Below are 24,709 nucleotides of genomic sequence, written 5' to 3' on the forward strand. Positions count from 1 at the left end.
TCTTCACCTGCGGGATCATCTGAGACCAGCCACCCGGTAGCTGATGATACTGGGTTTGCGCAACTGTCAGAAACCGTCTCAGGGAAGCTCATCTGCATGCTCGTCGTCCTCACTGGGATCTGACTGCAGTTCGGCATTGTAACCGATTTCAGTGGGCAAATGGTCACCTTCGATGGCCTCTGGCACGCTGGAGAAATGTGCTCTTCACGGATGAATCCCCGGTTTCAACTGTACCGGGCAGGTGGCAGACGGCGTGTATGGCTTTGTGTGGGTGAGTGGTTTGCTGAAGTCAACGTTGTGAACAGGGTGTCCCATGGTGGCGGTGGGGTTATGGTATGGGCAGGCATAAGCTACGGACAACGAACACAATTTAATTTGATCGATGCACAGAGATATCGTGACAAGATCCTGAGGCCCATTGTTGTGCCATATCATCTGCTGCCATTACCTCGTGTTTCACCATGATAATGCACAGCCCCATGTCGCAAGGATCTGCACACAATTCTTGGAAGCTGAAAATTCCCCAGTTCTTCCATGGACATGTCACCCATTGAGCAGGTTTGGGATGCTTTGAATCGATGTGTACGACAGCGTGTTTCAGTTCCCCCCAATATCCAGCAACTTCCCACAGCCATTGAAGAGGAGTGGGACAACATTCCAATTGCCACAATCAACAGCCTATGCTAAGGAGATGTCGCGCTGCATCAGGCAAGTGGTGGTCACGCCAGATACTGACTGGTTTTCTGATCCACGCACCTACCTTTTTTCAAGGTATCTGTGACCAACCGATGCATATCTGTATTCCCAGTAATGTGAAATCCATAGATTAGGGTCTAATGAATTTATTTAAGTTGACTGATTTCCTTTTTATATGAACTGTAACTCAGTCAAATCTTTGAAATTGTTGCTTTTTGTATTTTATACATGCCTTTTGCTCATCTTTATCAATATCATTCTAGACCCCACTGTATATATCAAGAAGGGCTATAAGAAAGACTAGGAATTTAGGTAGCATACTGTATAATTAAGCAGAAAGGCCGGGGGGTGTGATGTATGGCCAATATACCACGGCTAAGGGCTGTTCTTACACAAGGTAACGAGGAGTGCCTGGACACAGCCCTTAGCTGTGGTCTATTTGCCATATACTACAACCCCCCCGAGATGCCTTATTGCTATTATAAACTGGTTACCAACTTAATTAGTGCAGTAAAAATAAACTTTTTGTCATACCTATGGTATACGGTCTGATATACCATGGCTGTCAGCCAATCAGAATTCAGTGCTCGAACCACCCAGTTTATAATACATGTTTAACACTTACTTTTAAATACTCCTACAATATTATAATAACACATTTATTTATTATGATTTTCACACAACGGGAAAGGAGAATATGCCGCAGTGTTGCATCATCATGAAAGGATTGCTAATGTTCAGGGAGGGAAGTTCATCCCTTTACATCATAACATGAGAAATGTTGGGAATTTAAAACAATTATTTTTAAACAATTTAATCAGTGTGACATTAGTGAGAGAAATGCTGGCCTAATAGAAGTGTCACAATTTGTCATTTGTAAAAAAAATGTAGGACCTGAGCTTGAGCAAACTGGTCAAGAGGTGGAGAGCCTGAGGAAGGAGGTGGACAAGCTGAAGCAATGTGGTGAGATACTTGTGTTGCCTTGACCTTTTTTTTCACAATCCATATTAACGCTGAGTCTCAATAAGCTCCGTTATTGACTGGAGCCAGTTGGTGACTTATGCACACAAAGTGTGTAAGATAGGCTAACTTAAACTACTGTTAGGAAACAAACTAGCCAGTCTACAGAAAACTCTTGATATGTCTAGGGGTTCTGTGTGTGTATATAATATATACACACACTACCGTTCAAAGATTTGGCGTCACTTAGAAATGTCCTTGTTTTTGAAAGAAAGCATATTTTTGGTCCATTTTAAAATAACAACAAATTGATAAGAAATACAGTGTATACATTGTTAATGTTGAATATGACTATTGTAGCTGGAAACAGCTGACTTTTAATGAAATAGCTACATAGGTGTACAGAGGCCCATTATCAGCAACCATCACTCCTGTGTTCCAATGGCACGTTGTTAGCTAATCCAAGTTTATCATTTTAAAAGGTCTTTTGATCATTAGAAAACCCTTTTGCAATTCTGTTAGCACAGCTGAAAACGTGTCCTGATTTAAAGAAGCAATACAACTTGCCTTCATTAGACTAGTTGAGTATCTGGAGCGTCAGCATTTGTGGGTTTGATTACAGGCTCAAAATGGCCAGAAACAAAGACCTTTCTTCTGAAACTCGTCAGTCTATTTTTGTTTTGAGAAATGAAGGCTACTCCATGTGAGAAATTACCAAGAAACTGAAGATCTCGTACAACGCTGTGTACTACTGCCTTCACAGAACAGCGCAAACTGACTCTAACCAGAATAGAATAGGATGCCCCGGTGCACAACTTGGCAAGAGGACAAGTACATTAGAGTGTCTAGTTTAAGAAACAGACGCCTCACAAGTCCTCAACTGGCAGCTTTGTTAAATAGTATCCGCAAACACCAGTCTCAAGGTCAACAGTGAAGAAGCGACTCCGGCATGCTGGCCTCCTAGGCAGAGTTGCAAAGAAAAAGCCATATCTCAGACTGGCCAATAAAAAGAAAAGTTTAAGATGGGCAAAAGAACACAGACACTGGACAGAGGAACTCTGCCTAGAAGGCCAGCACCCCCCGCTTGGCATTCAGGCCAAGGAGATCAATCTTGGTTTCATCAGACCAAAGAATCTTGTCCTTTGACCTCTGAACCTAGACATCTTGGGTCGATTGCAACGAAGAAGCTGAACTTTGCGCAAAACACTGTATTAGCGCTGGTTTTCTCAAAACAATACTAACGGGAGATTACATGCACCTGTGTGGTAAAATTCTCATGTTGATACTAGACCGCTGAAAATGTCATCCAGCCCTCAATGACATAACGATTGGAAACTGTAAAGCTGATAGACTGTATACAAATCACAATTGGCTTGATTTATTGACATATTTCAAATATGGACAGTGCAGGGATATCCCCCCCCCCCCCCCGATCTTGATAAGGAATGACCAAACCATTTTTTAAATGGTATTTAATAGAATTCACGGATTACATAAATGGAAGCAAAAATGTATTAGAGTAGGCTACACCAACATAAATTTTCCATTCATAAAATGTGTACTTTAAATTGCCACAGTAGATTTGCTGTGGTAAACGAGGAAATACATTTATTTCAGTTGTTTGGAATGATTGTCAAATGGTTACATATACCCTTGGTCTGCTCAAAATGCAGATTTAATTTATACCGACGATAATAGCCATCAGTGTGAAAATGTCTTCAGACTTTGCCAGTAATCAGCACTACAAGTTAACACCAACAGATTTAGGGAGCAGTAAATCAGTGGCCAGTAAAGGTTGCAATTGAGATCAGCTGTGTGGCTTATTTTTAGCGTGGAATGACAAAGCGAAAACAGGTTTTTTTGAAATTTTTCAAAATGTATTAAAAATAAAATCCGGATACCTTATTTATATAAGTATTCAGACCCTTTGCTATGAGACTCGAAATTGAGTTCATGTTTCATCCTGTTTCCATTGATCATCTTTGAGATGTTTCTACAACTTGATTGGAGTCCACCTGTGGTAAATTCAATTGATTGGACATGATTTGGAATGGCACACACCTGTCTATATAAGGTCCCACAGTTGACATGTCGGAGCAAAAACTAAGCAATGAGGTCAAAGGAATTGTCCGTAGAGCTCTGAGACAAAATTGTGTCGAGGCACAAGGGTACCAAAGAATTTCCTCATCATTAAAGGTCCCCATAAACACAGTGGCCTCCATCATTCTTAAATGGAAAAAGTTTGGAACCAAAGACTCTTCACAGAGCCAAACTGAACAATCGAGGGAGAAGGGCCTTGGTAAGGGAGGTGACAAAGAACCAGATGGGCACTCTAACAGAGCTCCAGAGTTCCTCTGTGGAGATGGGAGAATCTTCCAGAAGGACAACCATCTCTGTATCACTCCACCAATCAGGCCTTTGTGGTAGAGTGGCCAGAAGGAAACTATTCCTCAGTAAAAGGCACATGACAGCCCGCTTGGAGTTGCCAAAAGGCACTCCACAGACCATGTGAAACAAGATTGAACTGTTTGGCCTGAATGCCAAGCGTCATGTCTGGAGGAAACCTGGCACAATCCCCATGGTGAAGCACGGTGGTGGCAGCATCATGCTGTGGGGATGTTTTTCAGCGACAGGGACTGGGAGACTAGGCAGGATCGAGGGAAAGACGAACGGAGCAAAGTACAGAGAGATCCTTGATGAAAACCTGTGCCAGAGCGCTCAGGACCTCCGACTGGGGCGAAGAAGACTGGTGCTTCAACAAAGTACTGAGTAAAGGGTCTGAATACTTATGTCAACATTATACATTATACATTTGCTAAAATTTCTAAAAACCTGTTTTTGCTTTGTCAGTTTGGGGTAATGTGTGTAGTTGAAGGCTGGAACGTATCAAAATGAGTAAAAAGTGAAGGGGTCTGAACTTTCCCAATGCTCTGTAATAGCACTTATTAAGAAGCACTTTATTTGTGGAGGTCCATGTGAAGCCCCTCTACACAATGCTTGTTTTGTTTTCCTTAGATACGCTGGAGCTGCAGAGGGCGAAGGAGCACAATGAAAGACTGGATGGGGAAATCCGGGTTCTGAGAGAGCGAGTGCGCTCCCTGGACTCTGAGAAGAAAACCCTCTTACAGGTGGTGCGCATTGACTAAACATATAAGCCTACTTTTTGGGCCCTAAAAAAATGGGTTACCACATATTACCTAGCTGATTCTTTGTAAGCTCGAACGGTAATGTCACAGACTGACAAACTCCCATCACTATGGGATGTGGTTAGTACTTTTATGTGCCTTGTGAGGCTGTGTTTCTTGTACAGAAGGAATGATGTGTGTACAACAATGATTGTATTTGTCAGGGGGAGAGCAATAGCAGTGAGCACCCTAAAGATCTGCCTATGATGTTGTTGACCACATCGAAACCTGAGGAGCAGGAGCAGATTCATAAAAGGTATGGATGCACCCTCAGCCCCATTGCAATAATTAGGTTAATCCTGCATCTGTAGAATCATTCTGTTCAGAGGTCTTTCTCTGGTTGTGCTGACCAGGAGTCGCCTCATGTCAGTCATGTCCACATGTCAGTCATAAGAAGTAGCATTCACGCTGTTCAATCAAATGTATTTAATGAAGCCCTTTTACGTCAGCAGTTGCCGTTCATCAATGATCTGACATCTTTCTTGTTCTCTCTTTCTGACACTCTCTCTCCCTCTCACACATTTATCTGACTCCCTCGTGCCGTCTTTCTCTCTCCCTCCCCTTAACCTCCTCGCATATCTCACGCTGTCTTTCTTTCTCTCCCTCCCTCTCTCGTACACACTTTTCTCACACGATCTCCCTGACTCTCTCACCCTGTCCTGCAGGTGTCGCGAGGCTGTGGAGGACGTGGGTTGCCAGCTGCGGGAGCTGCAGCGGCGCATGCAGAGGCAGCAGCGGGAGCAGGAGGAGCTGGTGGAGAGGAACGAAGAGCTGGAGGCGCTACTGGGAGAGGCCCAGAACGCCAGCAAGGAAGAGTGTCAGCGCCACGAGGGTGAACTCGAGGGACTGCACCGCAAGGTGGGAGAGGGGGCTGAACGAGAAGGGATAGAAATGACATAATCAAGAGAGAAATTCTCAGAACTTTTTGCCAACAAAACATAGACAAAAATCTCTTCACAGATTTAGACACTGTTATGGTGCTGGAGAAAATGAATATGAGGTTATAAATGATAAAGTGTTCCTTTTTAAACGTCCACTCACAGATTAAAACCCTAGAGGCAGAGCTGAAGAAGATATGTGCTCAGGACCAGGTACTGAAGGATGGAGGTGTCGTCAGCAGAGAGACCGAGACGTACCTACATCAGGTAGGAAAACGTTGTGCTGTTAGCTTGTAGATTTCCACTCTAAACTAACTTGCCTGTGCCATTGTTTTGTCTTATCCAACTACTTTCTCAAAAGTGTCAGGCACCCATGAATGGTACTAATTTAAAACCAATGTAGCAGGCCAAAGAAGTTCTTCCCAGGCACCCAGAGACACCCAGACTGGCAATCGCCTATAGCAATTTGATTGCCAGTGACCTATTGTACATCATAACGGTTTGTGAACTTTGAGAATAGGAGCTGTGCTTGAGTGACAAGTTGCCCCTAACCACAAAACAGGAAGGACTATCAAAAATAACTGAACTTTCATCAGTGAATAAGGACTTTTACCAACTGTAATATGTTTTTCTGCCTCCCCTATCTAGTTAAGGGACAGCAGCCAGGAGAGGGTGGCCCTGTTGGAGGCTCGTCTGACCGAAGAGAAGGATTGGAGGAGACAGCTGGAGGTAGACCTCGGCTCTGCCCAGGCTGCACTTAAAAATAACAAAGAGGTACGCTGCAATGCATGCTAGGTAGAATAATGGGTTTTGTGAAGTCCAATGATGTCCAGTACCCGTCAAAAGTTTGGACACACCTACTCATTCAAGGGTTTTTCTTTATTTATTTTTTGCTATTTTCTACACTGTAGAATAATAGTGAAGACATCAAAGCTATGAAATAACACATGGAATCATGTAGTAACAAAAAGTATTAAACAAATAAAAAAATATATATATATTTAAGATTCTTCAAAGTTGCCACCGTGACAGCTTTGCACACGCTTGGCATTCTCTCATCCAACTTCAACAGTGTTGAAGGAGTTCACACATATGCTGAGCACTTGTTGGCTGCTTTTCTTTTACTCTGTGGTCCAACTTATCCCTTAATTGGGTTGAGGTCGGCTGATTGTGGAGGCCAGGTCATCTGATGCAGCACTCCATCACTCTCCTTCTTGGTCAAATAGACCTTACACAGCCTGGAGGTGTGTTTTGGGTAATTGTCCTGTTGAAAAACAAATGATAGTCCCACGAAGCGCAAACCAGATGGGATAGCGTATTGCTGAAGAATGCTGTGGTAGCCATGCTGGTTAAGTGTGCCTTGAATTCTAAATAATTCACCAACAGTGTCACCAGCAAAGCACCCCCACACCATCACACCTCCTCCTCCATGCTTCACGTTGGAACCACACATGCGGAGATCATCCTTTCACCTACTCTGCATTTCACAAAGACACGGTGGTTGGAACCAAAAATCTCAAATTTGAACTCTTCAGACCGAAGGACAGATTTCCACCAGTCTCATGTCGATTGCTCGTGTTTCTTGGCCCAAGCAAGTCTCTTCTTATTGGTGTTCTTTAGTAGTGGTTTCTTTGCAGAAATTTGACCATACTATATATAAACCCTGGATGACAGAATTGCTGCTGCATTGCTCATTGAGAGGCTTTGAAGCCACTGGTCGGCCATTATGGCACTCCCCAGTAGGAGCAATCGTCCATAGGAATGAATGGAATTCTACAGTATTTCAATTCAATGTTTCAAGTGCAAAATGACATGTATTTTTGTTGTTGTAGTGGGGACAGTAACGTTAGTACTCCAAAAAATATATACTTTAAGGAAAAGGTTTAGATATTTTCTTTTTAATGTTTAGTTCACACAATATAATTTAAGTAAGTATGCTTTAAAGTGTCTGTAGTAAAATATACTTGGCAAAAATGTATGTAGACATAAATGCATTTCTATCGCTTCCAAAATCTTTTTTACAATGGAGGAGAATCAAGATGGCTGTGCGGTGGGTTCAATACAGCACTCCCTGTCAGTCATCCAGGGTTTATACACATAATTGGTTACCTCCAATGGTTGAATTGGTCAGCCTTCTCCATTGGATAGCTATCTATCAGGGGCCTACTTTGTCCCCTGAATACATCTCGCATGGTTTTAACCTAAAGGCTGTTGTAACCTTTCCACATGCTATCTCAATCATTTGGAAATACACAACAGCAAGATATTTTTCCTTTGGTTTCATAGCTGTAGTTTTATCTGTAGTAGTATAGCTTTAGCAACAACAGTTGTTTATTGATAATACTGTCATTGTCTGATTGTCTGTCACCTCAAGACACTGCAGAGAGATGAGAGGGAGCTGAGGAAGTTGCGATTGGAGATACAGGGCCTGCAAACTGAATGTCAACAAGGGAAAACGCTCATCAAGAGCCTAACGCAAGTTAAAGGGGAAAAGGGAATCTTGGAAGAGAAAGTGAGTTGAATTCACCAAATTGCCCCTGCCATCGTTCATCACTGAATACAATCTGTACACCTTTGTTATACGTTCATCAAAAACACAAACTCTGATTCACACTATAGGGCCAAGCTGAGATATACTGGGCTGACCTGGTTAAATGCTGAAACCGTGCTGAAAAGGCCAAGATAAAAGTACAGTTTGGGCCAGCAAAGTATGGTTTGAGGCGGCCCTATAGTGCGACTTGGGCAATAGTGTTCGGTTTGTGATGAATTTCAAATCTATCCTTCATTGTATTCGACTGCACTGATCAAGAGACTATTGTGGCGTAGGAGTGAAGCTGCCAAACAAATAATTTTCTATTGATCTGAATAGACAACATGTCTAGTGAAAGTGTTTTTCATTCACTTTGTCCTCACGGCAGGTGGCTCAGTTGGAGCGAGCTCAGAGCAGACTCCAGAGTGACCGGGAGCACCAGACAGAGAGCAGCCGGACCCAGGAGGACCTGAGGGAGAGCAGGACGCAGGTGGAGGAGCTGGGAGCGAAAGTGGAGCGACTCACTTCGGTGCTCTCCTGCTTGGAGGAAGAGCATTGCACACTGCGGTCATTATCTAGACAATAGATTAGATTATGTGTGTGGTCATTATCTAGACCAGTGGTCACCAACCGGTAGATCTTCTAGGCATTCTTTGTTAATCACCAAACATTTCTGTAGAAAAGCCAACGATTGCGTTCCTTTATATATTTTTTATTTTGACTTTGCGCTTTTGGCAGAAGTGCACTTGATTCAGAAGCCCGGCGCGCCGGTTAGGCAAAGTGTTCCCATTTTGAACCATTTCATTTGTCTGAAGGTGCAAACTCCGCCTAATCAAGTGCGCCTACTGACCTGGCCAATCGCATAGCTCAAATCAACGTGCCTACTAGTACAGCTTCCGCGACCCCACAGCAAAGTTTGATACCAGCCTACCAGAGAGCAGCTGTCAAAGAATACAGCAAAGAGCTGCTGTTTTTATGAGTGAGTTAATGTTGAAGTTTTTATTCAGCACTGTCAACAATGTTTCTATTAAACATAAAACGCGCTTCTCCCGACTCGCGCGCTGCACTGAATTAGCAGCCAAGTGTATCGATAGGCCTGCGTTTCTTTATTGTTAGCAGCTCGTTATGTCTATTTTAATAGCAGGGAATATTTGAGTTTCTCTGGTCATAGAAACAACGTTCAGTTGTGCATGCGGCAGAAATAATGCGGTGCAACTCGAGTTTCACCATCAGTAGGAGGACGGTATCCCTCTGGTCAATAAAAAAAATACAATTATTTCCATTTATGCTCCGCTGTGCACAAGATATACAACTGATCTGTTTTGTTGTCAAAGCTCACGTTTTGAGATCTAACATGGCCTGAGAAGAACAATATTAGCAGGCCAGACACACAGCCAATATTCTGTGATCATCTATTAGGCCTAATGCCCAAAGTTTATTCCTACAGAACTGGTTTTATTAATGTTGCACAGGCTTACATTTTTCACGTTTTAAAAAAGCGGTAGATCTCGGCTTGCTTTTTGACTGAAAGTGATCTTGACTCAAAGGTTGGTGAGCACCACTTTAGACTGACCTTTTCTTTACATAGTCATTTTGTGACTGGAGGTTTGAAATGTGATTTTCTTTTGTTATGTGGTACACGTGATTATACAGTGAGCCTTGTTGCGGCACCGGTTGGTGTAATTGTCCTCTACAGAGTGCAGCTCTATCCCTATGATTCCTTGTACCGTTCCCTCCAATCTGTCGTCCTCACACTCCCCCGTATGGCCTTGCGGTTGTGTACTGTTAGGTTGCCATACAGTCATGCGTCTTAGTCAGGTCACACTCAATGATGCCACGGTAACAGTTCCCACGTCCGCCTGTCCATGCCAAATTTCAGGGATGAGATGGTGCAGGAGAGAAGGCGGGCCGCAGACCTCCAGGCCCAGCTGAGTGAGCGGGTCCGGGAGAAGCTGACCGCTGAAGGGGAGAAGGAGAGACTGGGCATCGAGCTACTCCGGCTCAGGGAACAACTCCAACTCTCCACCCAGACCCGACAGGAGACCGCAGGACCCACCAGGCCCAGACAGGATACCCCAGAATCAGACTACAGCTTCCTTCTAACAGAGAGGACCAAAGACGAATGCCTCAACCAGGTACATGGATAAGCATTCACATAGAAACATAAGGTGAACATAGTTACTTTCATAGGGTCTTAAATAGAAAAACATCTTGTCTGATTTATGACAAGCCAAAGGATGTATGAATATCGAATTGTGTCGCCACATACATAAAAAAATCACTGATAATTGATGTATCTTCCATAACAAAGATTTTGTGTCTGTCTCTGTCTTTCTGTGTGTTCTGTGTGTGTGCGTGCGTGTGTGCTCTGCACTCCTCTCCTAGCTGGCGTCTCTGAAGTGTGAGCTGAGTCGTCTGCACGCCACCCTGGAGGAGGAGCGGCAGCTGGCCAATCAGCACCAGCTGGCCCTGCAGGCCCAGATCAACGAGGCCCAGGCCCGCACTAAGGTCAGTACCCAATGTCCCCTCAACGGCCTGTCAGTGTAACTCAATCAATACTGTCACGCATAAGGCACTGAACAACGATAAGCCAATATTACTCAACGTTATCCCGGGACGATAAGCCAAAATTACTCAATCAAATTACTGTCACACCTGATGCACTAAAGTCTAAGAAACAAAATGTCTAGTCCCTAATATAAACACAAATATAAAGCCAGGGAAAAAGTGTTTCACGCAGCATTTTTTTAAAATATTGGCTGATATTCTCCTTTTTGAGGTGAACCAGCCCTTCCAATTCAGTGGCTTATCTGTTCCCCCACCATCCCTCTTCCCCAATGCCTCCCCAGTCCCAGGACTCCGTGCTGGGGCAGAAAGCTGAGGAGAGCAAGCAGCTGAAGCAGGACCTCCAGAGAGCCCAGAGTCTGTTCACCTCGGCTGAGAGGGAGCTACGCTATGAGAGAGAGAAGAACCTGGACCTCAAGAGACACAACGCCCTCCTGGACCAGGAGAAGATCAAGGTACACTTAACACTACCACATGTTCACTGACGGCCAATTCTAACTTTCACTGACAGTTTCACTTAGTCATGCATTGATGTCAATGGGACTGAGACTTAAATGCTTAAGTGGAAGTTAGGATTCGCCCCTTAAATCGTACCACCATCGAGCCTAGACATTATCTTGTTATCCTTTTCAAACATTGTTTTGAGAATGACACATTAATTTCCACAAAGTTTGCTGCTTCAGTGTCTTTAGATATTTTTGTCAGGAATACTGAAGTATAATTACAAGCATTTCATAAGTTTCAAAGGCTTTTATTGACAATTACATGAAGATGATGCAAAGCGTCAATATTTGCAGTGTTCTTTTTCAAGACCTCTGCAATCTGCCCTGGCATGCTGTCAATTAACTTCTGGGCCACATCCTGACTGATGGTAGCCCATTCTTGCATAATCAATGCTTGGAGTTTGTCAGAATGTGTGGGTTTCTGTTAGTCCACCTGCCTCTTGAGGATTGACCACAAATTCTCAATGGGATTAAGGTCTGGGGAGTTTCCTGGCCATGGACCCAAAATATCGATGTTTTGTTCCCCAAGCCACTTAGTTATCACTTTTGCCTTATGGCAAGGTGCCTCATCATGCTGGAAAAGGCATTGTTCGTCACCAAACTGTTCCTGGATGGTTGGGAGAAGTTGCTCTCGGAGGATGTGTTGTATACCATTCTTTACTCATGGCTGTGTTCTTAGGCAAAATTGTGAGTGAGCCCACTCCCTTGGCTGAGAAGCAACACCACACATGAATGTTCTCAGGATGCTTTACTGTTGGCATGACACAGTACTGATGGTAGCGCTCACCTTGTTTTCTCTGGACAAACTTTTTTCCGGATGACCCAAACAATCGGAAAGGGAATTCATCAGAGAAAATTACTTTACCCCAGTCCTCAGCAGTCCAATCCCTGTACCTTTTGCAGACTATCACTCTGTCCCTGATGTTTTTCCTGGAGAGAAGTGGCTTCTTTGCTGCCCTACATGACACCAGGCCATCCTCCAAAAGTCTTGGCCTGCTGCCATTCCTGAGCAAGCTCTGTACTGGTGGTGCCCCAATCCCGCAGCTGAATCAACTTTAGGAGACGGTCCTGGCGCTTGCTGGACTTTCTTGGGCGCCCTGAAGCCTTCTTCACAACAATTTAACCACTCTCCTTGAAGTTCTCTAAATGGTTGATTTAGATGCAATCTTACTGGCAGCAATATCCTTGCCTGTGAAGCCCTTTTTGTGCAAAGCAATGATGACGGCACGTGTTTCCTTGCAGGTAACCATGGTTGACAGAGGAAGAACAATGATTCCAAGCACCACCCTCCTTTTGAAGCTTCCAGTCTGTTATTCGAACTCGAACAGCATGACAGAGTGATCTCCAGCCTTGTCCTTGTCAACACACTGTGTTAACGAGATAATCATTGACACGATGTCAGCTGGTCCTTTTGTGGCAGGCCTGAAATGCAGTGGAATTTTGGGGGGGCGATTTGGTTAATTTGCATGGCAAAGAGGGACTTTGCAATTAATTGCAATTCATCTGATCACTCTTCATAACATTCTGGAGTATATGCAAATTGCCATCATACAAATTGAGGCAGCAGACTTTATGAATTTAATAAAGTTAGAGTTATAGAGTTTAATAAATTAACATTTGTATTATTCTCAAAAGTTTTGGCCACGATTGTACACTACCATTCACAATTTTGGGGTCACTTAGAAATGCCCTTGTTTTTGAAAGAACACTTTTTTTTGTTGTCCATTTTTAAAATAACATCAAACTGGCAGCTTCATTAAATAGTGCCCGCAAAACACCAGTCTCAACGTCAACAGTGAAGAGGTTACTCCGGGATGCTGGCCTTCTAGGCAGAGTTGCAAAGAAAAAGACATATCTCAGACTGGCCAATTAAAATAAAAGATTAAGATGAGCAAAAGAACACAGACACTGGACAGAGGAACTCTACCTAGAAGGCCAGCATCCCGGAGTCGCCTCTTCACTGTTGATGTTGAGACTGGTGTTTTGCAGGTACCATTTAATGAAGCTGCCAGTTGAGGACTTGTGAGGCATCTGTTTCTCAAACTAGACACTCTAATGTACTTGTCCTTTTGCGCAATTATGCACTGGGGCCTCCCACTCCTCTTTCTATTCTGGTTAGAGACAGTTTGCGCTGTTCTGTGAACGCAGTAGTACACAGCGTTGTACGAGATCTTCAGTGACTTGGTAATTTCTCACATGGAATAGCCTTCATTTCGCAAAACAAGAATAGACTGATGAATTTCAGAAGAAAGGTCTTTGTTTCTGAACATTTTGAGCCTGTAATCGAACCCACAAAATGCTGATGCTCCAGATTTTTTATTTATTTCACCTTTATTTAACCAGGTAGGCAAGTTGAGAACAAGTTCTCATTTACAATTGTGACCTAGCCAAGGTAAAGCAAAGCAGTTCGACACATTCAACAACAGAGTTACATATGGAGTAAAACAAACAGAGTCAATAATAGAAAAATAAGTCTATATACAATGTGAGCAAATGAGGTGAGATAAGAGAGGTAAAGGCAAAAAAAGGCCATGGTGCGAAGTAAATACAATATAGCAAGTGAAACACTGGAATGGTAGATTTGCAGTGGAAGAATGTGCAAAGTAGAAATAGAAATAATGGGGTGCAAAGGAGCTAAATAAATAAATACAGTAGGGGAAGAGGTAGTTGTTTGGACTAAATTATAGATGGGTTATGTGCAGTAATCTGTGAGCTGCTCTGACAGCTGGTGCTTAAAGCTAGTGAGGGAGATAAGTGTTTCCAGTTTCAGAGATTTTTGTAGTTTGTTCCAGTCATTGGCAGTTGAGAACTGGAAGGAGAGGCGGCTAAAGGAGGAGTTGGTTTTGGGGGTGACCAGCAAGATATGCCTGCTGGAGTGCGTGCTACAGGTGGGTGCTGCTATGGTGACCAGTGAGCTGATATAAGGAGGGACTGTACCTAGCAGGGTCTTGTAGATGACCTGGAGCCAGTGGGTTTGGCGACGAGTATGAAACCAGGGCCAGCCAACGAGAGCGTACAGGTCGCAGTGGTGGGTCGTATATGGGGCTTTGGTGACAAAACGGATGGCACTGTAATAGACTGCATCCAATTTATTGAGTAGGGTATTGGAGGCTATTTTGTAAATGACATCGCCAAGTCGAGGATCGGTAGGATGGTCAGTTTTACGAGGGTATGTTTGGCAGCATGAGTGAAGGATGCTTCGTTGCGAAATAGGAAGCCAATTCTAGATCTAACTTTGGATTGGAGATGTTTGATGTGAGTCTGGAAGGAGAGTTTACAGTCTAACCAGACACCTAGGTATTTGTAGTTGTCCACATATTCTAAGTCAGAACCATCCAGAGTAGTGATGCTGGACGGGCGGGCAGGTGCAGGCAGTGATCGGTTGAAAAGCATGCATTTAGTTTTACTTGTATTTAAGAGCAGTTGGAGGCCACGGAAGGAGAGTTATATGGCATTGAAACTTGTCTGGAGGGTTGTTTACACAGTGTCCAAAGAAGGGCCAGAAGTATAAAGAATGGTGTTGTCTGCGTAGAGGTGGATCAGAGACTCACCAGCAGCAAGAGCGACATCATTGATGTATACAGAGAAGAGAGTCGGCCCAAGAATTGAACCCTGTGGCACCCCCATAGAGACTGCCAGAGGCCCAGACAACAGGTCTTCTGATTTGACACTGAACTCTATCAGAAAAGTAGTTGTTGAACCAGGCGAGGCAATCATTTGAGAAACCAAGGCTGTCGAGTCTGCCAATGAGGATGTGGTAATTGACAGAGTTGAAAGCCTTGGCCAGGTCGATGAATATGGCTGCACAGTAATGTCTCTTATCGATGGCGGTTATGATGTCGTTTAGGACCTTGAACGTGGCTTTGTTTGTTAACTTGGCTTTCAAAGACCTTAGAAAGACAGGGTAGGATAGATATAGGTCTGTAGCAGTTTGGGTCTAGAGTGTCACCCCCTTTGAAGAGGGGGATGACCGCGGCAGCTTTCCAATCTTTCAGAATCTCAAACGACACGAAAGCGAGGCTGAACAGGCTAGTAATAGGGGTTGCAACAATTTCGGCAGATAGTTTTAGAAAGAAAGGGTCCAGATTGTCTAGCCCGGCTGATATGTAGGGGTCCAGATTTTGCAGCTCTTTCAGAACATCTGCTGACTGGATTTGGGAGAAGGAGAAATGGGGAAGGCTTGGGCGAGTTGCTGTGGGGGGTGCAGTGCTGTTGACCGGGGTTGGGGTAGCCAGGTAGAAAGCATGGCCAGCCGTTGAAAAATGCTTATTGAAATTCTCAATTATAGTGGATTTATCGGTGGTGACAGAGTTTCCTATCCTCAGTGCAGTGGGCAGCTGGGAGGAGGTGTACTAATTCTCCATGGACTTTACAGTGTCCCAGAACTTTTTTGAGTTTGTGTTGCAGGAAGCAAATTTCTGCTTAAATCTAGCCTTGGCTTTTCTAACTGCCTGTGTATATTGGTTTCTATCTACCCTGAAAAGTTGCATATCACGGGGGCTGTTCGATGCTAATGCAGAACGCCATAGGATGTTTTTGTGTTGGTTAAGGGCAGTCAGGTCTGGAGAGAACCAAGGGTTATATCTGTTCCTGGTTCTAAATTTCTTGAATGATTATTTAAGATGGTGAGGAAGGCATTTTTTTTTAAATAACCAGGCATCCTCTACTGACGGGATGAGGTCAATATCCTTCCAGGATACCCGGGCCAGGTCGATTAGAAAGGCCTGCTCGCTGAAGTGTTTCAGGGAGCGTTTGACAGTGATGAGTGGAGTTCGTTTGACTGCTGACACATTACGGATGCAGGCAGTGAGGGAGTGATCGCTGAGATCTTGGATGAAAACAGCTAACATAATTGCAAAAGGGTTTTCTAATGATCAATTAGCCTTTTAAAATTATAAACTTGGATTAGCTAACACAATGTGCCATTGAGTGATGGTTGCTGATAATGGGCCTCTGTACACCTATGTAGATATTCCATAAAAATCTGCTGTTTCCAGCTACAATAGTCATTTACATCATTAACAATGTCTACACTGTATTTCTGATCAATTGATGTTATTTTAGTGGATAAAAAAGGTGCTTTTCTTTAAAAAACAAGGACATTTCTAAGTGACCCCAAACCTTTGAACAGTAATGTATATTTTTTAACAATACAAAACAAACGCATACAAACGACAACATACAGACGCACACAAACATTTACATCACCACCCATGCCCAGACCCATCTGCTCATCCACTTATTGTCATTGTGTGTGAGAGGTAATTATCTTCACCACACTTACATTTGGAGTTTTAGTACACAGTCATTTTGTGCTTTGGGGTTTCGAAATGTGGACTTCTTTTCCCAGGTGTGTGCGGAGCTAAAGCAGGCCCAGGCAAAGCTTTCCCAGGCAGAGAAGAGTGGCTCGGGGCAGGCTGCGGAGATGGAGCGGCTGCAGCACAGGCTCCGAGAGCTGGAACTGGAGCTGGCCCGCAGCGGACAGAGCCGCAACACCAACGCAAGCCTGCAGGAGGAGCTTCAAGCAGAGAGAGTCCGCGTCATCTCCGCAGACAAGAAGGTTCCTCAGTTCTCACTCAATACTGAGCCATCATGATTGCTTAGCGATAGTGGAACATGCCATTTAGGGTTTTTGATTCATCATATTTTACAGAAACATTTGTCCTTTCAGTGCAAACACATCAACACATCCTGCTCTTCAACAGTTTAAGCTAGACACACCAATCTAACTTTATAATATGCAGCTTGGCTCAACTTAGTTTGCCATTACGTTTTTTTGCTATTATTTAGACTTTTTTTTTTAGTTCTTTTTTTATACTTTGTTTTTATTGTAGGAACACAAATAAAGTAAAATAAAAGAACAACAAAAAAGACCTGGAAGTTACAGTGCACGTCATACCTTCATCATATTAGTTACATCTTTGAATTAGACCTTTTTCAAGTATGAAACCCATTTTTCCCAGTATTCCTAACCTCTCTTCTTGTGTTCTTAAAGCAAAGGTCATACGCTCCATGTGGTGTATTTATTTTACAATGTCTATCCATTGTGTTACTGTGGGAGGGTCTTTTTTGTAGCCATTTCTTAGTGATAGCCTTTTTACTGGCTGCCAGTAGGACCTTCAAGAGGTATTTTTCTCTATTGTGTAAGTTATCAGGTATTTCACCCAATATTTATACTTTTTAAACTATAAAGCTTTTTGGACCCTCCCAAAAGTATGTATATTATTTCATGTAAGTGAACCCCTTGCTGTGACCTGGCTGTGTTCTGTAGGTGTTGGAGCTGCAGCAGAAGCTGAAGAGTGCCCACCACCAGCTTCGTCTGGAGGAAGCCCGGGCCGGGGAGACCAGCCGGCTAGAGAGGGACAGTAGGGACATGTCCGACACCCTCTCCTCTCTCCGAGCCAGACAGCTGGAGGACCAGATCCAGAGGTGATTACTAGTATAAAGAAAGCAGAGGCATTGGATAGCTGAATATCCCGTTGACCCGCACTGGTCAAGGGGCGATTGGTAACTTCCACGTAAGTCAAATTTTCACTTAGTCATGAATTGATGTCAATGGATTTGCCCCCAAGTGGTTAACTCATTTCAATTCAATTTAGTCTGGTTCCTTTTCCAACTCGTAGTGTGTGTGTGATAGTGAGGGTTGGTGCAGAGCCACACATTGGAGGTGTCATAATACCCATAAAACCTAGCTGTCAAACACCATACATTTTCCCCATAGGGGAAAAACACTTAAAAACACTTAGAAACACTTAAAATAAGGGCTGTGTTTGTGTAGGCTTACCCTGGTGTGACGTTTTGATAAACATGTAAATCTCTCTCGGACAAGGTGACTCTTTTATAAATATATTTGGCTCTATTTACTCTGATTTGAAAATGCTAATTAGCATCAAAGTAGACATCATGCAAAACTACAAATCCCTGCAGGCTCCTGCATGTCATCTCTAGCTGACACCTTTGCTAACAGGTGTTTTGTCAATTTGTGTCAACACAAACTCAAAAAAGTTCTGGGACACTGTAAAGTCCATGGAGAATAAGTACACCTCCTCCTAGCTGCCCACTGCACTGAGGATAGGAAACTCTGTCACCACCGATAAATCCACTATAATTGAGAATTTCAATAAGCATTTTTCTACGGCTGGCCATGCTTTCTACCTGGCTACCCCTACCCCGGTCAACAGCACTGCACCCCCCACAGCAACTCGCCCAAGCCTTCCCCATTTCTCCTTCTACCAAATCCAGTCAACTGATGTTCTGAAAGAGCTGCAAAATCTGGACCCCTACAAATCAGCCGGGCTAGACAATCTGGACCCTTTCTTTCTAAAACTATCTGCCGACATTGTTGCAACCCCTATTACTAGCCTGTTCAGCCTCTCTTTCGTGTCGTCTGAGATCCCCAAAGATTGGAAAGCAGCTGAGGTCATCCCCCTCTTCAAAGGGGGGGACACACTAGACCCAAACTGCTACAGACCCATATCTATCCTACCCTGCCTTTCTAAGGTCTTCGAAAGCCAAGTCAACAAACAGATTACTGACCATTTCGAATCCCACCGCACCTTCTCCGCTGTGCAATCTGGTTTCAGAGCTGGTCATGGGTGCACCTCAGCCACACTCAAGGTCCTAAACGATATCTTAACTGCCATCGATACGAAACAATACTGTGCAGCCATATTCATTGATGTGGCCAAGGCTTTTGACTCTGTCAATCACTACATCCTCATCGGCAGACTCGATAGCCTTGGTTTCTCAAATGATTGCCTTGCTTGGTTCACCAACTACTTCTCTGATAGAGTTCAGTGTCAAATCGGAAGGCCTGTTGTCCGGGCCTCTGGCAGTCTCTATGGGGGTGCCACAGGGTTCAATTCTTGGGCCGACTCTATTCTCTGTATACATCAATGATGTCGCTCTTGCTGCTGGTGAGTCTCTGATCCACCTCTACACAGACGACACCATTCTGTATACTTCTGGCCCTTCTTTGGACACTGTGTAAACAACCCTCCAGACGAGCTTCAATGCCATACAACTCTCCTTCTGTGGCCTCCAACTGCTCTTAAATACAAGTAAAACGAAATGCATGCTTTTCAACCGATCGCTGCCTGCACCTGCCCGCCCATCCAGCATCACTACTCTGGACGGTTCTGACTTTGAATATGTGGACAACTACTAATACCTAGGTGTCTGGTTAGACTGTAAACTCTCCTTCCAGACTCAAATCTAACATCTCCAATCCAAAATGAAATCTAGAATTGGCTTCCTATTTCGCAACAAAGCATCCTTCACTCATGCTGTCAAACATACCCTCGTAAAACTGACCATCCTACCGATCCTCGACTTTGGCGATGTCATTTTCAAAATAGCCTCCAATACCCTACTCAATAAATTGGAGGCAGTCTATCACAGTGCCATACGTTTTGTCACCAAAGCCCCATATACGACCCACCACTGCGACCTGTACGCTCTCGTTGGCTGGCTCTCGCTTCATACTCGTCGCCAAACCCACTGGCTCCAGGTCATCTACAAGACCCTGCTAGGTAAAGGCCCCCCCTTACCTCTGCTCGAGCTCCGGCAGGTATATCTCTCTGGTCACCCCCAAAACCAATTCCTCCTTTGGCCGCCTCTCCTTCCAGTTCTCTGCTGCCAATGACTGGAACAAACTACAAAAATCTCTTAAACTGGAAACATTTATCTCCCTCACTAGCTTTAAGCACCAGCTGTCAGAGCTGCTCACAGATCACTACACCTGTACATAGCCCATCTATAATTTAGCCCAAACAACTACCTCTTCCCCTACTGTATTTATTTATTTAGCTCCTTTGCACCCCATTATTTATATTTCTACTTTGCACATTCTTCCACTGCAAATCTACCATTCCAGTGTTTTACTTGCTATATTGTATTTACTTCGCCACATTGGCCTTTTTTTTTTTGCCTTTACCTCTATTTTTTTCACCTTTTATTTAACCAGGTAGGCTAGTTGAGGACAAGTTCTCATTTGCAACTGCGACCTGGCCAAGATAAAGCAAAGCAGTGTGACACAGACAACAACAGAGTTACACATGGATAAACAATAAACAAGTCAATGACACAGTAGAAAAAAGAAAGTCTATATACATTGTGTGCAAAAGGCATGAGGAGGTAGGTAATAAATAGGCCATAGGAGCGAATAATTACAATTTAGCAGATTAACACTGGAGTGATAAATGAGCAGATGATGATGTGCAAGTAGAGATAAATAAAACAAAAACAGTATGGGGATGAGGTAGATTGGGTGGGCTATTTACAGATTAACTATGTACAGCTGCAGCGATCAGTTAGCTGCTCAGATAGTTGATGTTTAAAGTTGGTGAGGGAAATAAGTCTCCAACTTAAGTGATTTTTGGCTTTCGAAGACTTTAGATAGGCAGGGCAGGATGGATATAGGTCTGTAACAGTTTGCGTCTAGGGTGTCACCCCCTTTGAAGAGGGGGATGACTGCGGCAACTTTCCAATCTTTAGGGATCTCGGACGATACGAAGGAGAGGTTGAACAGGCTGGTAATAGGCGGCGGATAGTTTTAGAAAGAGGGTCCAGATTGTCTAGCCCAGCTGATTTGTACGGGTCCAGGTTTTGCAGCTCTTTCAGAACATCAGCTGTCTGGATGTGGGTGAAGGAGAAGCTGGGGAGGCTTGGGCGAGTAGCTGCGGGGGAGGCGGAGCTGTTGGAGTAGCCAGGAGGAAGGCATGACCAGCCGTTGAGAAATGCTTATTGAAATTTTCGATTATCATGGATTTATCGGTGGTGACCGTGTTACCTAGCCTCAGTGCTGTGGGCAGCGGGGAGGAGGCGCTCTTCTTATCCATGGACTTTACAGTGTCCCAAAACTTTTTGGAATCCCTTATCTCACCTCATTTGCTCACATTGTATATAGACTTATTTTTCTATTGTATTATTGACTGTATGTTTGTTTTACTCCATGTGTAACTGTTGTTGTATGTGTCGAACTGCTTTGCTTTTTCTTGGCCAGGTCGCAATTGTAAAGGAGAACTTGTTCTCAACAAGACAAGACATGGCGCTGCATGGTCAATCGTCCGTCTGCATTGGCCGTGCAGAAATCAGGGCATTCATACTGTACTTCATGCTGTTGTCAAGGAAGTGAGTTTGTGTTTATACAGGACCTCCCGCCCTCACCTACCATCAACCAATTATGTCAATGCAGAGCTATATGGAGCCCTCCGCATTGTTACAAAATTCGAGAGTCGGTGCGGAGCTCAATTTGGCCCCTGCGTGCCTCCGGAGGCTCCCAATTGCGTCACCACCGTCCATACGGAGCATTAGACCACATTTTCCGATCAAGCATAAATTGGCTTTTACACAGCTATCAAAACATCACGCCAGGGTAAGCCTAGATGAGAAGCAGCTCTTATTTTAAGTGTTTTTAAAATGCTCTATGGAAAAAATGAATGGTGGAAAAACTGACTGCTATGTTTTATGGGAATTATAACTCATACGGTGGTACTCTACAGTCAGAGAATAATAGTCTGCTGAGGCACACCAGGGCACTTTATAAAATACACTACTTTGGATCTTCTCTCTCTCTCACTCACTACTATATTGCTTTTACCCCCGCAGCCTTTAAAGATCATTGAGTGAGCTGTAGGACAGAAGAAAAGGCCTCCAGGGATCACATTGAAAAAAGAGACTCGTAGCTCAATCAGATTTTATTCGTCACATGCTCCAAATACAACAGGTGTAGACTTTACCGTGAAATGGTTATAAGTAAGAAAAGTTTAGCAAGGAAATAGTAACACAATAAAATATCATTAACAAGGCTATATACAAGGAGTACTGGTACCGACTCAATGTGCAGGGGTACGAGGTAATTGAGGTAATATGTACATGTAGGTAGGGGTAATGGTGACTAGGCAATCAGGATAGATGATAAACAGTAGCCGCAGCATATGTGAGGAGTGTGTGAGTGAGTGGCATCAATATGTTTGTGTGAGTGTACAGTGCCTTGCGAAAGTATTCGCCCCCCTTGAACTTTGCGACCTTTTGCCACATTTCAGGCTTCAAACATAAAGATATAAAACTGTATTTTTTTGTGAAGAATCAACAACAAGTGGGACACAATCATGAAGTGGAACGACATTTATTGGATATTTCAAACTTGTTTAACAAATCAAAAACTGAAAAATTGGGCGTGCAAAATTATTCAGCCACTTTACTTTCAGTGCAGCAAACTCTCTCCAGAAGTTCAGTGAGGATCTCTGAATGATCCAATGTTGACCTAAATGACTAATGATGATAAATACAATCCACCTGTGTGTAATCAAGTCTCCGTATAAATGCACCTGCACTGTGATAGTCTCAGAGGTCCGTTAAAAGCGCAGAGAGCATCATGAAGAACAAGGAACACACCAGGCAGGTCCGAGATACTGTTGTGAAGAAGTTTAAAGCCGGATTTGGATACAAAAATATTTCCCAAGCTTTAAACATCCCAAGGAGCACTGTGCAAGCGATAATATTGAAATGGAAGGAGTATCAGACCACTGCAAATCTACCAAGACCTGGCCGTCCCTCTAAACTTTCAGCTCATACAAGGAGAAGACTGATCAGAGATGCAGCCAAGAGGCCCATGATCACTCTGGATGAACTGCAGAGATCTACAGCTGAGGTGGGAGACTCTGTCCATAGCACAAATTTGGCCTTTATGGAAGTGTGGCAAGAAGAAAGCCATTTCTTAAAAATATCCATAAAAAGTGTCGTTTAAAGTTTGCCACAAGCCACCTGGGAGACACACCAAACATGTGGAAGAAGGTGCTCTGGTCAGATGAAACCAAAATGGAACTTTTTGGCAACAATGCAAAACGTTATGTTTGGCGTAAAAGCAACACAGCTCATCACCCTGAACATACCATCCCCACTGTCAAACATGGTGGTGGCAGCATCATGGTTTTGGCCTGCTTTTCTTCAGCAGGGACAGGGAAGATGGTTAAAATTGATGGGAAGATGGATGGAGCCAAATACAGGACCATTCTGGAAGAATGGAGTCTGCAAAAGACCTGAGACTGGGACGGAGATTTGTCTTCCAACAAGACAATGATCCAAAACATAAAGCAAAATCTACAATGGAATGGTTCAAAAATAAACATATCCAGGTGTTAGAATGGCCAAGTCAAAGTCCAGACCTGAATCCAATCGAGAATCTGTGGAAAGAACTGAAAACTGCTGTTCACAAATGCTCTCCATCCAACCTCACTGAGCTCGAGCTGTTTTGCAAGGAGGAATGGGAAAAAAATTCAGTCTCTCGATGTGCAAAACTGATAGAGACATACCCCAAGCGACTTACAGCTGTAATCGCAGCAAAAGGTGGCGCTACAAAGTATTAACTTAAGGGGGCTGAATAATTTTGCACGCCCAATTTTTCAGTTTTTGATTTGTTAAAGTTTGAAATATCCAATAAATGTTGTTCCACTTCATGATTGTGTCCCACTTGTTGTTGATTCTTCACAAAAAAATACAGTTTTATATCTTTATGTTTGAAGCCTGAAATGTGGCAAAAGGTCGCAAAGTTCAAGGGGGCCGAATACTTTCGCAAGACACTGTATGTAGTGTGCGTCTATGTTTGTTGTAGTGTGTGTGGGTAGTGTTGTAGTGTGTGTATCGAGCCAGTGCGAGAATTTCAGTGCAAAAACGGTGCACATTTATATTAAAAAGGATGCCACTTTTAAAAGGACCATCACCTAACACCGAGTGCCTGATCTCACTATGGCTGTATCTCATGTCCCCACATCACTGCCCCCTTAAACAGGAAGCTGTTGGAGCAGAGGGAGGAGGAGCTGCAGCAGCAGGTGCGTTCTCTGAGGGGGAAGGAGGTATCACTGGGACGCAACAACTCAGAGCTCAGACACCTCACACAGCAGCTGGAGACACGCCTAGCTGTCCTGGAAGCCGAGCATGGCAAGGCCAGAGAGGAGGTCAGTAGATACTGGGCCCATACGTGGGTTCAAATACTATTTGATATTTTTTCAAAAACTTGGAGCGTTTGTTTTAGTCTGTCAAGAATGCCAGGGGCGTGGGGTTTGCACTTTTGGGACTTTTTTATTTGTTCCATGGCAACATGGAAGCTCACTGGTGACCAGCTAATGTTTTTGAAATTATCTCAAATAGTATACCTACAGGATCTACCTCTGAAGCGAGTTTCCAATCCCGTAGTTCTGTTACTTTTCTCTGCCCTCATTCACCTTTTAAGCTAATGTTTTGAGTAGTGTATGTATTTTTAAAGGCCGAGCTTCAGGTTAAAAACGTCATTTCATGACTATTCAAATCAGGTAATTTGTATAATTTGATATTCGTCAATTCGACTCCATGGGGTCAACCCTAGTAAAAGGAGTACAGATTGAACGTTGTGTT

The 24,709-nt window shown here is 43.6% G+C and overlaps 1 protein-coding gene across 7 annotated transcripts in view; it reads left to right on the top strand.

Annotated features, from left to right (window-relative positions):
• ccdc30 (coiled-coil domain containing 30) overlaps positions 1-24,709 on the top strand; it is a 42,548-nt gene that overhangs the window by 9,353 nt on the left and 8,486 nt on the right. For 4 of the 7 annotated variants that reach the window (XM_021615911.2, XM_021615915.2, XM_021615912.2 and 1 more), the window contains 14 exons: positions 1,588-1,659; positions 4,672-4,787; positions 5,006-5,097; positions 5,507-5,699; positions 5,885-5,986; positions 6,368-6,493; positions 8,094-8,231; positions 8,638-8,816; positions 10,129-10,384; positions 10,635-10,757; positions 11,099-11,269; positions 16,668-16,877; positions 17,589-17,746; positions 24,108-24,273. In XM_021615911.2, the coding sequence (XP_021471586.2) occupies positions 1,588-1,659; positions 4,672-4,787; positions 5,006-5,097; positions 5,507-5,699; positions 5,885-5,986; positions 6,368-6,493; positions 8,094-8,231; positions 8,638-8,816; positions 10,129-10,384; positions 10,635-10,757; positions 11,099-11,269; positions 16,668-16,877; positions 17,589-17,746; positions 24,108-24,273 (2,102 nt within the window). The remainder of the gene's footprint in view (positions 1-1,587; positions 1,660-4,671; positions 4,788-5,005; positions 5,098-5,506; positions 5,700-5,884; positions 5,987-6,367; positions 6,494-8,093; positions 8,232-8,637; positions 8,817-10,128; positions 10,385-10,634; positions 10,758-11,098; positions 11,270-16,667; positions 16,878-17,588; positions 17,747-24,107; positions 24,274-24,709) is intronic. The other 3 variants (XM_021615913.2, XM_021615914.2, XM_036988147.1) reach the window with 3 other exon arrangements.

This window comes from Oncorhynchus mykiss, chromosome 9, assembly GCF_013265735.2.
Source record: "Oncorhynchus mykiss isolate Arlee chromosome 9, USDA_OmykA_1.1, whole genome shotgun sequence".
In the NCBI taxonomy this organism is placed as follows: domain Eukaryota; kingdom Metazoa; phylum Chordata; class Actinopteri; order Salmoniformes; family Salmonidae; genus Oncorhynchus; species Oncorhynchus mykiss.